At 51.3% G+C, this 13,344-nt stretch overlaps 1 protein-coding gene across 5 annotated transcripts; it reads right to left on the bottom strand.

Annotated features, from left to right (window-relative positions):
- Positions 1-175: 175 nt before the first annotated feature.
- On the bottom strand, positions 176-6,236 carry MEN1 (menin 1). Of its 5 annotated transcripts, none has more exons than XM_025446154.3 (10): positions 5,948-6,236; positions 5,220-5,680; positions 4,093-4,301; positions 3,733-3,861; positions 3,405-3,445; positions 3,244-3,331; positions 2,458-2,594; positions 1,926-2,085; positions 1,324-1,488; positions 176-1,147 (listed from the first exon to the last, which is right to left on the bottom strand). In XM_025446154.3, exons 2-10 carry the CDS (start codon positions 5,662-5,664, stop codon positions 665-667), a joined length of 1,857 nt encoding a protein of 618 aa, XP_025301939.3. In that variant the 5' UTR covers positions 5,665-5,680; positions 5,948-6,236; the 3' UTR covers positions 176-664. The 5 variants fall into 5 exon arrangements, with proteins under 5 accessions (XP_025301939.3, XP_025301937.3, XP_025301935.3 ...); XM_025446152.3 differs by having other exon boundaries at positions 5,958-6,236; XM_025446150.3 differs by having other exon boundaries at positions 6,051-6,236.
- Positions 6,237-13,344: the final 7,108 nt, after the last annotated feature.

Genomic DNA, 13,344 nt, shown 5'->3' with positions numbered 1-13,344 from the left:
TCAGGAGGGGGGCAGGGCTCAGGATTCACAGGCCAGAGACTGCGTTTCGTGTCCCAGACTCGCGGGACAGAGAGGGGAAGAAGCTAGGATTTCCAAACTCTGAAATTTCTTAAGTTCTTTGGGGTTTGGGGGCTTGGGTTCCCAAGGATGGAATTTTTTTTTTTTTTTTGGGGGGGGGATGGAATTCTTAAGTGTGGAAATGTACTCCTAGAGGCTGAGCGGAGTCCCAGGTTCCCGGGTTGAAGGCAGGACCTGTGCTTTTTGGGTGTAGGGCAAAACCTGAGACCCGCGGGCCGGGAGCAACGGTGAGCAGACCTGGTCTGGCCCAAGGTTAGAGCCTCGGTTCTGAAGTGGGGCGTTTCCAGTGCTTGGACCTTTAAAGATTAATGATGGAGCTCAAAGTGAGGTTTCCATTGGCCAGCTGGGATTCTGGGGGATGGGCTCTAAATCTCAACGAACCGCAGAGCCCTGGAGTAGTTAAGTACTCCAGCAACTTGCAGCCAGGGTTCCGGGTGGGGGTGGGGCCTGAAGGAGGGGCGTAGGGCCCTAGGCCCGGGGGCGGGGCTTGGGCTCAGAGGGGCGGGCGGGGGAGTTGGGTGACTGGGGTGGCGCCTCCATCCGATTGAGTGCCCTCCTCCTCCCACCGCAAGGGCTGACAGGCAGTTCAGAGGCCCTTGCGCTGGCGCTTGAGGAAGGAAAGCGTGTAGTCGCTAGGTGTAGACACCTTCTGCTTCTTCATCTGCACTTGTGACTGTGCCGTGAGCTGCAGCTTGATGGCGCTCGAGTTGATCTTGGTGGCCACCAGCAGCTCTTTCATGCCCTTCATCTTCTCGCTCTGGAAAGTGAGCACCGGACCCTCTGGTGGTGGCGACGCTGCGGGCGCTGGCGCCGGAGCTGTGCTGCCTCCTTCAGGGCCTCGGGCAGTGCCAGGGACTGTCCCTGGGGGCTTCCGAGGGAGTCCCGACATCGCCCCTTGGCCTCCACCAGGGCCTTTGTCCAGTGCCGGCTTCTTAGGTGGCGGCGGCTCCTCGGGCTTGGACTCACGCCGCGGGCCTCGCCGCCGTCCTTCCCGGGCTTCCTCGCCCCAAAGCTCCTCGGCCTCCGCCGCCTCGGCCTCGCGGCTCACGATGCGCACCTTCTGCCGTACCTGAGCAGGGAGGAAAGACGGACAAGGCTGCAGGACCAGGGGCTAAAACCCCAGGACAGCCTCGGCCATCGAGGCCCAGGGCCGCAGTCTCAACTGCACCCAAAGGAGACAAGCCAATATCTTCAGGATCACAAAGGTTCTGACCTCCCCACCTGCCCTGCACTGCTTCCCCTCACCTGTCCCTCAAACCGGCCTAGGGACTGCACTAGGAAGGTGGCCCAGCCCACGTGCAGCACCGGTGTGGGGCTGCCTTCTTCCCACTTGCAGATGCCATCATAGAACCGCAGCAGGTGGGCGAAGCACTCTGGGTCCTGTAGGGCAGAACCCTGGCTCTGCACCCCCTGGGCATGGGGAAAGGAAAGTACAGGTTAGACCCTCTGAGGCACCCCCTGTCACAGGGCACAGGCCAGGCCTCTTGGCTAGGCAAGAGCCCTGGCTTCAAAAGAGATGAACATAGGGGAAAAGATCTCTTAGAACCTCTTCCCTTTTATAAAACCAGTCCTTAGCCAGGACTTGGGGGAGGGAGAACCCATCCCTTATCTACATCCCACCCTTCAACTGAATGAGGAGCACTGACCGTGAGAGAGGTGGGCTTCCCCCCTTTACTTGAAGGCATAGGCTAGAAACCCTGGAAATACCCTTAGCTCCTTCAAAGGCAGCCCAGAGCCCCAGCCACTGCAGCAGAGAATGTAGCTCTCTGCACATGGACACCTTCCCCAGGGCAGGTCCCAGTCCCATGGAGCAGTCTCTATGCCCAATGACGGGGAGCTCTGCTCACAGGGGAAGGTGAACCTGGGTTCACCTGGGTCTGCTCCCCTGGCCGCTCCTCGCCAGCCTCCAGCAGGCTAGCTGCCTCCTTCAGCAAGTTGGGGATGACATCATTGGCTACTTCAAAGAACTCCTTGTAGATCTCCTCATCTTCGCGGCAGTAGTTGTAGCTGTGAGAGCAGTAGGGCACTGTGGGGTCTTGGCTGTGGCAGGGACCCCCAGGGACCTGGTGAGTGGTTGGGTTCTTCACTTGGAAATGATGGGTCCGAGCAAGGGTGAAAGGAAGGGCACAGGGTGGGGGGGTGCAGGTTCTACAGCTGGATGTCGTTGGTTAGAAACTGGGAGGACAGGGGAGCCAGAAAAGGTGCAAGGCCCTCATCAGGGGTCCCAACCTCCTGGGTGATGGTGGCCTTGGCTGCCTGGACTGGATGGAAAGGGGATAGGGCTTGGGACCCAGGCCTCATGCCTGGATGAGGGTGGTTGGAAATTAGATAGGGTGGGGGAGAGAGGACGGGCTAAGGCCCTAGCGGGGGGATCCTCACTCCTGGATGACAGTAGCTGTATCAGCCCAGGCCTGCAGGGCTTCTCGAACATTGCGATTGCGACAGTGGTAGCCAGCCAGGTACATGTAGGGGTAGATGTGCTCATCCCGGTAGTAGGTCTTGGCTGAGGCAATGCCCTGGGAATAGAGCAGAGAGACCTCAGGGAGCAGCCCCAGTTGCCGTGGATGGCACAAATCCCATTGGGTCACACCCATAAGGCACAGCAATATCTCAGAAAGCCCACCTCCAATCTCACCTCCACCACTTTTAGCCTCACTCCCCAGAATCTGCAGGACTGCCTGCTGAGGCCTGGCCACAGTGCAAGGACTCCCACAGAACAAGGGCTATGAAAGGGAAGGGAGCCATCCTCCAAGCTCAGGGTACATCCATTTCCCAGGCTTTCCAACACACTCCTACACAAACACCAAAGCCTTCTAAACCCAGCCCAATGTCCCTCCTACCCCCTTCCACCTCCCAGAAGTTAACAACCCCTTCTCAGTGCTCCAGCCACACTTGACCTCTGTTATACTCTAGGACAATAAAAAGGCAGCACAAAAAGCAGGGCGAAGGGGACAAATTCAGGCCAGGGAACCCAGAACACCACCCCAAACAGCCCAGACTGCACTGAATATGCACATAGTAAATACAAAATGGGAAATGGATGGGCAATACCCCCAATACACATAAAGTTCCTCTCTCCTCACCTGCCCCCTCCCAGTCCCCAGGTAGAAGGGGACCCCAGCCACTGTTAGGCCTCCCTTCTGTACCTTCCTGAGATGTCCCCACCTTGTGGTAGAGAGTGAGTGGGTCTGGCCGGCCAGGGGTGGGCTCCAGTTCCTCCAGATCTGCCAGGTTCCCCAGTGCCATGGGGTACCTACGAAAGGGTCATGAGTCCAGGCTGCCAACTGGCCCCCTGAGGCCCAGCCTGGTCACTTCCCCCTACTGACCTTTCCAGATGTCCCAGGTCATAGAGCAGCCAGAGCAGTTTCTAGGGGGCAGAAGGAGAGAGGTATAAGCTGGGGGAAAGTGAGGAGGGGCTCAGCCTACCAGATAGATGTGAGGTCCAGCACCAGCAGGGACCTCCCACCAGGTAGGTGGGGCCAGAATTCGGGAACCAGCCCCTTATGGGACCCAAAGTGCTTTCACATCCTAGTTCTAGTCCCCCAAGAGCCCTGGGAAAGGCCAGGCCAAGCATGATTAACCCATGGTACCAAAAGGGAAGCTGAAACACAGGAAGGGTGAGCATCCCCCCCAGGGTCCCACAGGTCCCCTCACCTGCTGCAGCTGCAACAGCTCCAGGGAGTCAGTGTGCAGGTCAATGGAAGGGTTGATGGCACACACCATAAATGCCACTTCCATCTTTCGGTCACAGCGCATGTATGATCCTTTCAGGTACAGCCAGCTCTTGGAAGAGGACAAGACCAGATGTCTCATGATGGCTCACCTGTGCCTGCTCCAGGGAATGACAGGCAGGAAAGGGATACTCCCTCTTCTTGGCATATGGTGATAGGAAGAGGGGAGGGATAGGAGATAGGAGTGGACACTCCCTCTTCTTGGAGGTAGTGATAGGAAGAAGGGAGGTGGCTTGGGCTAGGAAAGCAGAATGTGAAGTGGACAAGGGGGGGGGGGCAGTACCCGCTCAGCCACACCCGCGTTGACTGTCTGGCCCCTGCGATCTTCGTTGCCCTTGCCATGCCAAGTGACCTCAGCTGTCTGTTCTCCGTTGGGCCCAAACACTACCCAGGCATGGTCCTCAGACAGGGCCAGGTGGACATCTCGGAGGCCCAGAGCCTGGCAGGCCCCCACCACGGCAAAGGCCACACCAGAGCTGTCCAGTTTAGTGCCTGCAGAAGGGAAGGTAATGAGAGAGTCCTCTGAGCTCCGAGCTGGGGGAAAGGGCCAGGTGGTGATGGGCCATGCTCCCTTCCATCCTCGCCTCTGAGCCTGTGCCCAAACCTTAGATGCTCCAGCCCATCAACTCTCAATCCGTTTCCTCCTATGTGTTCGAAGCCTCTCCCTCCCACTTTAGGTGCCCCAGCAAAAGACCTTCTTGGCTCTTCTACAACTCCACCCAGCCTTTGACTCTATCCCTTCTCTTTCTCTGCAACCATATTATAATTCAACGATTTCCTTGCTTTAAGGTACCTGTTAGGTTTTAACAGGGACAGCAAAAACAGGACCCTCTGGCCAACACTCTTTCTTCACACACCCACTGGTAGATACTTCTAATTTATCTCTGTACTCTTTTCCTGCTAGGCTCAGAAGTAGCCTCAGACTCCTTCTCAACATGGCACTCCAGGATCTGACAATCAACTGAGCTTGAAGCAAAGAAGAATGTTCTTTGCAAGTCCTGAGTCTTAAGCTCCTTGACATGAGGCCCCTTCCTCATCTGTTCACTTTAAGTGTCTCAGATGTCGCCAGATTTTGGCTCTTTGTTCCCCAAATCTGCATCTGCCTTTTGTGCCTCATACTGGGCTGAGGGGCTCCTGTAACTGTTCAATGGCAGAGATGGGTATGCTGAGGAGGCAGAGCCAAGTGATTGGGGTCCAGTCCCAGCCCTGCCATTTTGTGCCTTTGGCACATCATTTCCCTTCTCTGAGCTTCAGTTTCTCTAGCTGCAAATAGGGTTGTAACACCTCCCCCACTTTGCAAGGCCTACAGGTCTTAAAGGGCTCTGCAAACTATATGGTGTTGTGAAAGGGTGGGCCGAGGTTCCCAGGTGAAACAGGATTCTCGCCCTTTGCCACCTGTCGGGCTCCAACCTGTGATGAAGCTGAAGAGGGATTGGATATGGGCCCGGTCCTTGAAGTAGGAACGGCTGAGGCTGTTCCAGATGACATCGGAGACCTTCTTCACCAGTTCTCGGCTGGAGACACCTCCCTCTCGCGGGTAGAGAGACAGGTCCACGGCGCCACGGATCTGGGCGGTGAAGCGGGCATACAACGCGGCAATGATGGATAGGTCCGCCACAGGGAAGTAGGTAAGCCCGCCAGGTGGGTCGGGCGCGGGGCTGGGCTGGAAGGTGAGCTCGGGCACATTGGTGGGGATGACGCGGTTGACAGCTAGGAAGTGCTCCACGAAGCCCAGTACCAAGGATAGAAGCACCAGGTCCGGTTCCTCTCGGCCCAGCTCCGCAGCGAACAGGCGCACCACGTCGTCGATAGAGCGCAGCGGGAACAGCGTCTTCTGGGCGGCCTTCAGCCCCATGGCGGCGGGCCTCGGCCTGCGGAGGAGCCGGAGGGAGGGTCGGGCGGGCACGACCAGGGACCCCCTCCCAGGCTCGGCTGACGTCCTACACCCCCATTCCCTACACTCTCTTGCTTCCCCGCCCACCCTCCGCTCATCTGTTCCCCCTCTTCTGTAGGAGACCCCTCAACCGAAGCTGTAAAGGGCCTCCTCGCTTCCCACAACCGCAGAAGCCGCGGCCCCGAAGGGGGTGCGCCCGGCTGAGGACCCTCCATGGCCGCCCCGCCCCCCTCTACGACCGTACCCCCGGGCACCTGGAGTCCGTCCAGAAGGCGCCCCTAAGCCAAGCCCCCCAAATCCCAAGGAGACTCCTGGCCTGGGTCCCCCGCGCCCACCTCCGCGCTTACATCCCACACAAGGCACCACGGCGCCCGCCGCCTGGAGCCTGCTGGGAAATGGAGTTCCGCCCCTTGGGCCGCACGGCCTGCCGGGAAGTGCAGTCCCAGGCCCTCTACTGTCCCTGCCGAGTCTTGAAATGGTGGCTGGGCCGGACAATCCGCGGTAGCTGATGGGAATGGTAGTCTCGCTGCTCTGGGCTCTCCAGAGGTAGGTGAGGAGTGGAGGCTGCACCACCTTCCTGGAATCCTCAGGGATTGGTCACTCCATTTCACGCCCTCCAGGTAGGCCGTGGGACCGCGGTGTATTCTGGGAGATGTAGTCCGAGGAGTGACCAGGCAGTCCTAAGGCGGTCACTGCGCTTAGGTTGTCACGTGTGTCAGCAAGATGTGAGGAAAATGAGTACTTTCAAACACTGCCAGAGCACTGTGGGTGCGTTCAGCCACGTTAGCTGAATGTTTATCAGTATCCGTCAACATGTAAATATGTCTGCTGTACATCTAGCAATTCTTCCCTAGTTCCGCTCCTGAGAAAATTTAATATATGTGTAAAGAGGAAAATCCAAAGAACCATTATAGTTACTTATAATCACGTAAATGCAGGGTAAAGTAGCCAGTTCCATGCATCCTAAAGTAGATCTTCAGAGCATATTGTTGAGGGAAAAAAGCTTCCGAATAAGATGTATGATAAGATAGTATTTTTAGTAAGAACATTTTAAAACTTCAAAACAATAATAAATAATTTCAACAGAATCATCCAGTCACCTTCTTTATTCATTCAACAAACAGATTTTTGGTGCCTGTGAGCCAGGCACTCAGTCCTAAGGCACTGGATATATAGCAGTGAGTAAAACATATCAAATTTCTGCCCTTCTTCACCTCTGTGAGTATTTTCCCCCAAAATCCATAAGCCTAGTCTAATCATGAGAAAGCATCTGGCAAGCCGAAACTAAGGGACATTCTACAAAATACCTGACCAGCACTCTTCAAAAGTGTCAAGGTCATAAAAGAGGAGGAAAGACCGAAGCTGTTGCAGATTAGAAAAAAGTAAGAAGACGGCAACTAAATGGTGTTCTGGGTTGAATCCTGGGTTGAATCCTGTGACTGAAAAAGATTAATAGAAACGCTGGTCAATAGGGTGGCTGACCATCCTAGTTTGCCCAGGACTGAGGGGACTCCAGAAGCACAGGTATTTTAGTCTTTTTTTTTTTTTTAAGATTTTATTCATTTATTCATAAAAGACACACAGAAGCAGAGACATAGGCAGAGGGAGACGTAGGCTCCCCACAGGGAGCCTGATGCAGGACTCCATCCCCAGGACCCTGGGATTAAGTGGGATTAAGACCAGAGCCAAAGACAGACACTCAACTGCTGAGCCACCCGGGAGTCACAGGACTTTTAGTTTTGTTTTGTTTGTTTTTTTTTAATTTTTATTTATTGATGATAGTCACAGAGAGAGAGAGAGAGAGAGAGAGGCAGAGACACAGGCAGAAGGAGAAGCAGGCTCCATGCACCGGATGGTCTGACGTGGGACTCGATCCCAGGTCTCCAGGATCACGCCCCGGGCCCTTTAGTCTTAAAACCAAAACAGTCAGGGCAGCCCAGGTAGCTCAGTGGTTTAGCGCCTGCCTTTGGCCCAGGGCGTGATCCTGGAGACCCGAGATGGAGTCCCACGTTGGGCTCCCTGCATAGAGCCTGCTTCTCCCTCTGCCTCTCTTTCTCTCTGTGTGTGTCTCTCATGAATAAATAAATAAAATCTTAAAAAAAACAAAAAAACAAAAACAGGGCACCTGGGAACCGTACTTGTGAAATTCAAATAAAGTCTGTAGCTTTGTTCATAGTTTTCATCAGTTAGGTTTGATAAATATATCATGGTTATGTCAGATTTAACATTAGGGGAAGCTGGGTGAAGAGTACATGGGGATGAGATCAGCAATGACGAAGTCCTGGGATACTACTTCATGTAGAGATCAGGAGACCAGGGGCACTTGGGTAGCTCTGTTGGTTGAGCTTCTGCCTTTAGCTCAGGTCACAATCCCGGGGTCCGGGGATCAAACCTTGTATCCAGCTCCCCACTTGGCAGGGAGCCTGCTTCTCCCTCTCCTGCTCTCCCTGCTTTGCTTGTGTGCTCTCTCTGTCAAATAAATGAATAACATCTTAAAAAAAAAAAAAAAAAAAAAAAAAAGGAGGCCAGGAGGAACCAGCAAAGGAGATTGGCTATAGAGATAGGAAGAAAACCAGACAAGCGTTCGTGCAGAAGATGATGCAGCACCAAGGCAGAGGTGTGACGGAGAATGTCAGATGCTGTTCATAGATCAGCAAACTGAGCACGAAGGACAGACTGGATTTGCTTCGGTGGGTATTCCTGGTGACCACATTAAGAGCAGTTTGGGAGCAAAAGCCTAAAGTTCCTGAGCTTAAGAAAAATGAGAGGAAAGATACTGGAGACACAGTGCTAATACCGAGCTCTTTCAGGAACCTTTGCAGCAAAGACAGGGGCAAAATAAGATGGTGGCTGGGGAGTGGGGAGAGGGTCAAAGGAGACTGTGGTGGTGGTGTTTCAGAGGAGAGGACTGCACATGGATGGCCTTGAATGGGGGGAGGGAATGAGAGTTCCGAGGGGTAGGTGTGGCCTTTACTAGAAGCACTAACAGTTCATCTAAGTAATTGGAGAGAAGGAAGAATGTGTGGGCTCCTGCCCTGGGTACTTTAATTTTCTCAATGAAACCGGAAACCCATTTGGTGGTCTCTTTCCCTCCACACCTTTGCTCAAATGTTAGCGTCTTAATGAGGCTGACCCAGACCTGACTGCCTACTTAAAATTACACTCTCTGGGGCGCCTGGGTGGCTCAGTCAGTTAAACATCTAGACTCTTGATTTGGGCTCAGCTCTTGATTGATCTCAGGTTCCTGGGCTTGAGCTCCCTCCCTTGCTGCAGTTAAGCTCTGTGCTCAGCAGGGAGTCTGCTTGTCCCTCTGCCCCCCTCCCACCTCATGCTCTCTTTCTTTTTCTCTCAAATAAATACAATCTTAAAAACATATATATATCATACTCTCCAACCAAATTTTTCTTCAATCCCCCCACTCTGCTCTACTTCCCCCCCCCCCACACACACACCAAATTACTAACACTTTCTAGAACAGAGTTTCTCAACCGTGGCACCATTGGCATTTGGGGCTGAATAATTCTTTGTATTTGGGTACTGCCCTCTGCATTGCAGGATGTTTAGCAGCATCTCTGGCTTCTACCCACTAGGTGCCAGTAGTACTTCTTCCCTCGTTGTGACAGCTAGTAATGTTTCTAGACATTGCCAAATGTCCCCCCCAGGGGGAGGGGCAAAATTACCCCCAATTGAGAACACCATTCCAGTATATAATATAACTTACTTATTTATTAATTGTTTGTCTCCTACCACCAAAATATAAGCTCCACAAGGACAGGATATGTGTCTGTTTTATTGATATGTCCCATGTGCCTAGAATAGAGTCTGGCATATAACTGGTGTTCAGCAAAAACGTGCTGAATGAATAAATGCATTATGCAAAAGAGTAACTATAATGATTGACCTGGAATTTATGCTGTGTGAGGAGGGACATTAAGAACACATGAGGGATGAGGGACAGCAAAAAGTGTGGCAAAATCCATGAATTGTAGGTTCCAGTGGAGTCAAAAGTTTATTGGAGTTGAAGGGGTAGAGAGAGCTGGAAAGATATGGATGTTGGTTAGAGATGCTTGCAGTTAGGGATGCTTGGGACTGAGGTTATGGGGAGAGAGCTGTCATTATTGGCAATGAAAAGACCTAGCACAGTGCTTCCAGTAGAAATGTAACAGGAGCTATATATATAACTTAAAAATCCCTAGTAACTACATTAAAAAAGTGAAAGACTTGGGACGCCTGGCTGGCTCAGTGGTTGAGCATCTGCCTTCCTTGGGTTGTGATCCTGGGTCCTAGGATCAAGTCCAGCATCAGGCTCCCCACAGGGAGCCTGCCTCCCTCTGCCTATGTCTCTGCCTCTCTCTCTGTCTCTCATGAATGAATAGATAAATAAATCTAAAAAAAAAGTAGAGGGCAGCCCCAGTGGCTCAGGGATTTAACGCTGCCTTTGGCCCAGGGCGTGATCCTGGAGACCTGGGATCGAGTCCCGTGTCGGGCTCCCTGCATGGAGCCTGCTTCTCCCTCTGCCTGTGTCTCTGCGCCTCTGTGTGTGTGTGTGTGTGTGTGTGTGTGTGTGTGTGTGTGTCTCTCATGAATAAATAAATAAAATCTTTTTAAAAAATAGAAGACTTAATTGAAATTAATTTTAATAACATCCAAGAGGCTATTTCAACTTGTCATCAATATAAAAATTATTAATGAAAATTTATATTTCCACATAAGTTTTTAGAATCTGCTATGTGTTTTATACTCACAGCACATCTTGTTTCAGGCTAATCACTTGTCAACGGCTTTATAGCCTACTTGGTGGCTCTCATGTAGGCTGGAGCTTCTTCCCAGTATGGCTACAGGAACGTGTGGCTCGGGCAGGATGGAAGACACACGGTCACGGTCAGGGAGAGGTGGTTCCAAGGAACTGAGAGACTCAACGCTGGATCATCTATATGTTATACCAAAGTCTCTTAAGAATTAAAACCAGAGTAGGAGGGAAAAGAGTGACAGCAAGCCAGGAGCTGGAATAGTCAAGAAAGGAGCGATCCATGGGTTGGGAGATGTCAGAAACAAAGTGGGCAGCATACCCTGATAACTTGAGTGCATGCCAACTTGAGTGTTTGCAAGGAGGGAGGAAGGGGTCTGTAAGCAGCAATGAGAATCATGGAGAGTGCCTACCCGACCTCCAGACCTAGTGACAGAAGGCAGAGGGCAGTAGTGACCTCAGGGTTTCTGCCAGAGCAGTGGGCTGAGGACCATTTGCAGAAGGAGGGGGGGCGGGGTTTGCTGAAGATGGACCATGAGAAGAGCCCAGAGGGCACCCAGACAGCTATTAAGAGCTAATTTTGGAGATGGGGGTCAGAAAAGGGGATGGTCAGAGCTCTGGAGAACCTAGGAAGCCTGAGTCTCTCAGAACTTGTTCTGATGGTCCTAAGGCAGGAGTGAGGTGGGGAGGGGGGCAAGTGTGATGTGACTGTACCAAAGGCAGGGTTTCAAAAGAAAATCTTAAAAAAAAATGTTAATATCATGGAGGCAACAAAAAATGGGAGACCAAGAAAATTTTTCTGGGTTAATGGAGACTAGAGAGAGCCTGGACCACCAAATGCAACATGTGATCCAGAATTAGATACTTGATTTTTTTTAATGCTATAAAGAGCATTTTTTAAAATTTTAATATTTTTATTTATTTATTCATGAGAGACAGAGAGAGAGAGAGGCAGAGACACAGGCAGAGGGAGAAGCAGGCTCCATGCAGGGAGCCCGACATGGGACTCGATCCTGGGTCTCCAGGATCAGGCCCTGGGCGGAAGGGCCAAAGGTGGCACTAAACCACTGAGCCACCCGGGCTGCCCTATAAAGAGCATTTTTGACACAGCTGTATCATCAACTGGGCAACTTAAACAACTGAAAACGCAGAAATGCCTTGTCTCCCCATCTGGAGTTTGGAAGGCTGAGGTCAGAGTGTTGGCAGGGCTGATTCCCTCCGAGGCCATGAGGTAGAATCTGGTCCAGACCTTTCCTCAGCTGCGGGGGGTTTGCTGGCAATCTGTGGTGGTCCTGGTTTGTAGAAGCATCACCCTGATCTCTGCCTGCAGCCTCACCTTCACATGGCCTCCTCCCTGTATGTGTATGTCTGTGTCCAAGTTTCCCCGTTTTTAATTTAAAAAATATTGGGGGATGGGGTGCCTGGGTGGCTCAGTTGGTTAACCATCTGACTTCGGCTCATGTTGTAATCTCAGGGTCCTGGGATCCAGCCCTGCATTGAGTTCCAAGCTCAACATGGAGTCTACTTGGCCCTCTGCCCCTCCCCCTGCTCATACTCTCTCAAATAAATAAATAGAATCTTTAAAAAAAAAAAAAAAGATAAAATTGTTTTGTGTGTTTTTTTTAATTGTTTTTAAGTAAACTCTAACCCCAGTGTAGGGCTTGAACTGATTACCCCAAGATCAAGAATCGCCTGTTCTACTGACTGAACCAGCCAGGTGTCCCCAAGTTTCCCCTTTTTATTTATTTATTTTTATTAAAAAATATTTTATTTATTTATTCATGAGAGATAGAGGCAGAAACACGGGCAGAGGGAGAAGCAGGCTCCATGCAGGGAGCCCGACACGGGACTCGATCCTGGGACTCCAGGATTACGCCCTGGTTCCAAAGGCAGATGTTCAACTGCTGAGCCACCCAGGCGTCCCAAGTTTCCTCTTTTTTAAAGGAACCAGTCATATTGGACTAGGGCTCCCCTTAATGAACTCATTTTAATGAACTGCATCTGCAATGGCTCTTTCCTAGTAAGGTCACTTACTGAGGTATTTGGGGTTAGGACTTCTTTTTTTTTTTTTTTTGCAGTTTTATACCTTCATTTGACAGTCAGCGATTAGCTCTCATCCACATTAACAGTCTGTAGATTTTTGAAAGCGGTGACAAGTATGTAAGTAACCAGTGTGTAGAGTTTGTTTGGTGAATCATCCTTGTTACATTTTCTGGACAACCGAACACGGATATGATATGGAACATTCCGTATTTCTTTGGCCCAGACAGCTTTGTAGAGCCTGGTGTCAATGCACACATCTGGAGTTCCTGTGTCCTTCATGGCAAATTTCCGAATCTCTTTGAGTGCCTGAGGGGCACGCTTCTTGAAACCCACTCCATGGATACACCTGTGAATGTTGATGGTGTATTCTCTGGTCACTCACTACCTTGTTGATGGCAGAAGGGCCCTTCTTCTTCTCACCACCCTTCTTTGTGGGAGCCATTCTGCTGGGCCCTAGTTGGAAAGGAAGGGTGTGAGGTATTGTGGGAGAGGGCTGGGTTAGGACTTAAACATATGAATTTGGGGATCACAGTATACCCAATAACGATTGTCATTAGATGGTATTCTTGTATCAATGTTAAATCTCTTGAGACACTAAAAGCGACTTCTGGTGGCTCCTTTTTCTTTTTTAAAAGATTTATTTATTTATTTATTTATTTATTTATTTATTTTATATATAGAGAGAATATGAGTGGGGGAGAGGGGCAGAGGGAGAGAGACAGAATCTTTTTTTTTTTTTAAAGATTTTATTTATTTATTCATGAGAGACACACAGAGAGAGGCAGAGACAGAAGCAGGCTCATGCAGGGAGCCCGATGCGGGACTCAATCCCGGGACTCCAGGAACCCTGG

This window comes from Canis lupus, chromosome 18 (assembly GCF_003254725.2).
Source record: "Canis lupus dingo isolate Sandy chromosome 18, ASM325472v2, whole genome shotgun sequence".
NCBI classification, from domain to species: Eukaryota; Metazoa; Chordata; class Mammalia; order Carnivora; family Canidae; genus Canis; species Canis lupus.
This window is presented reverse-complemented; position numbering and strand designations above follow the sequence as displayed.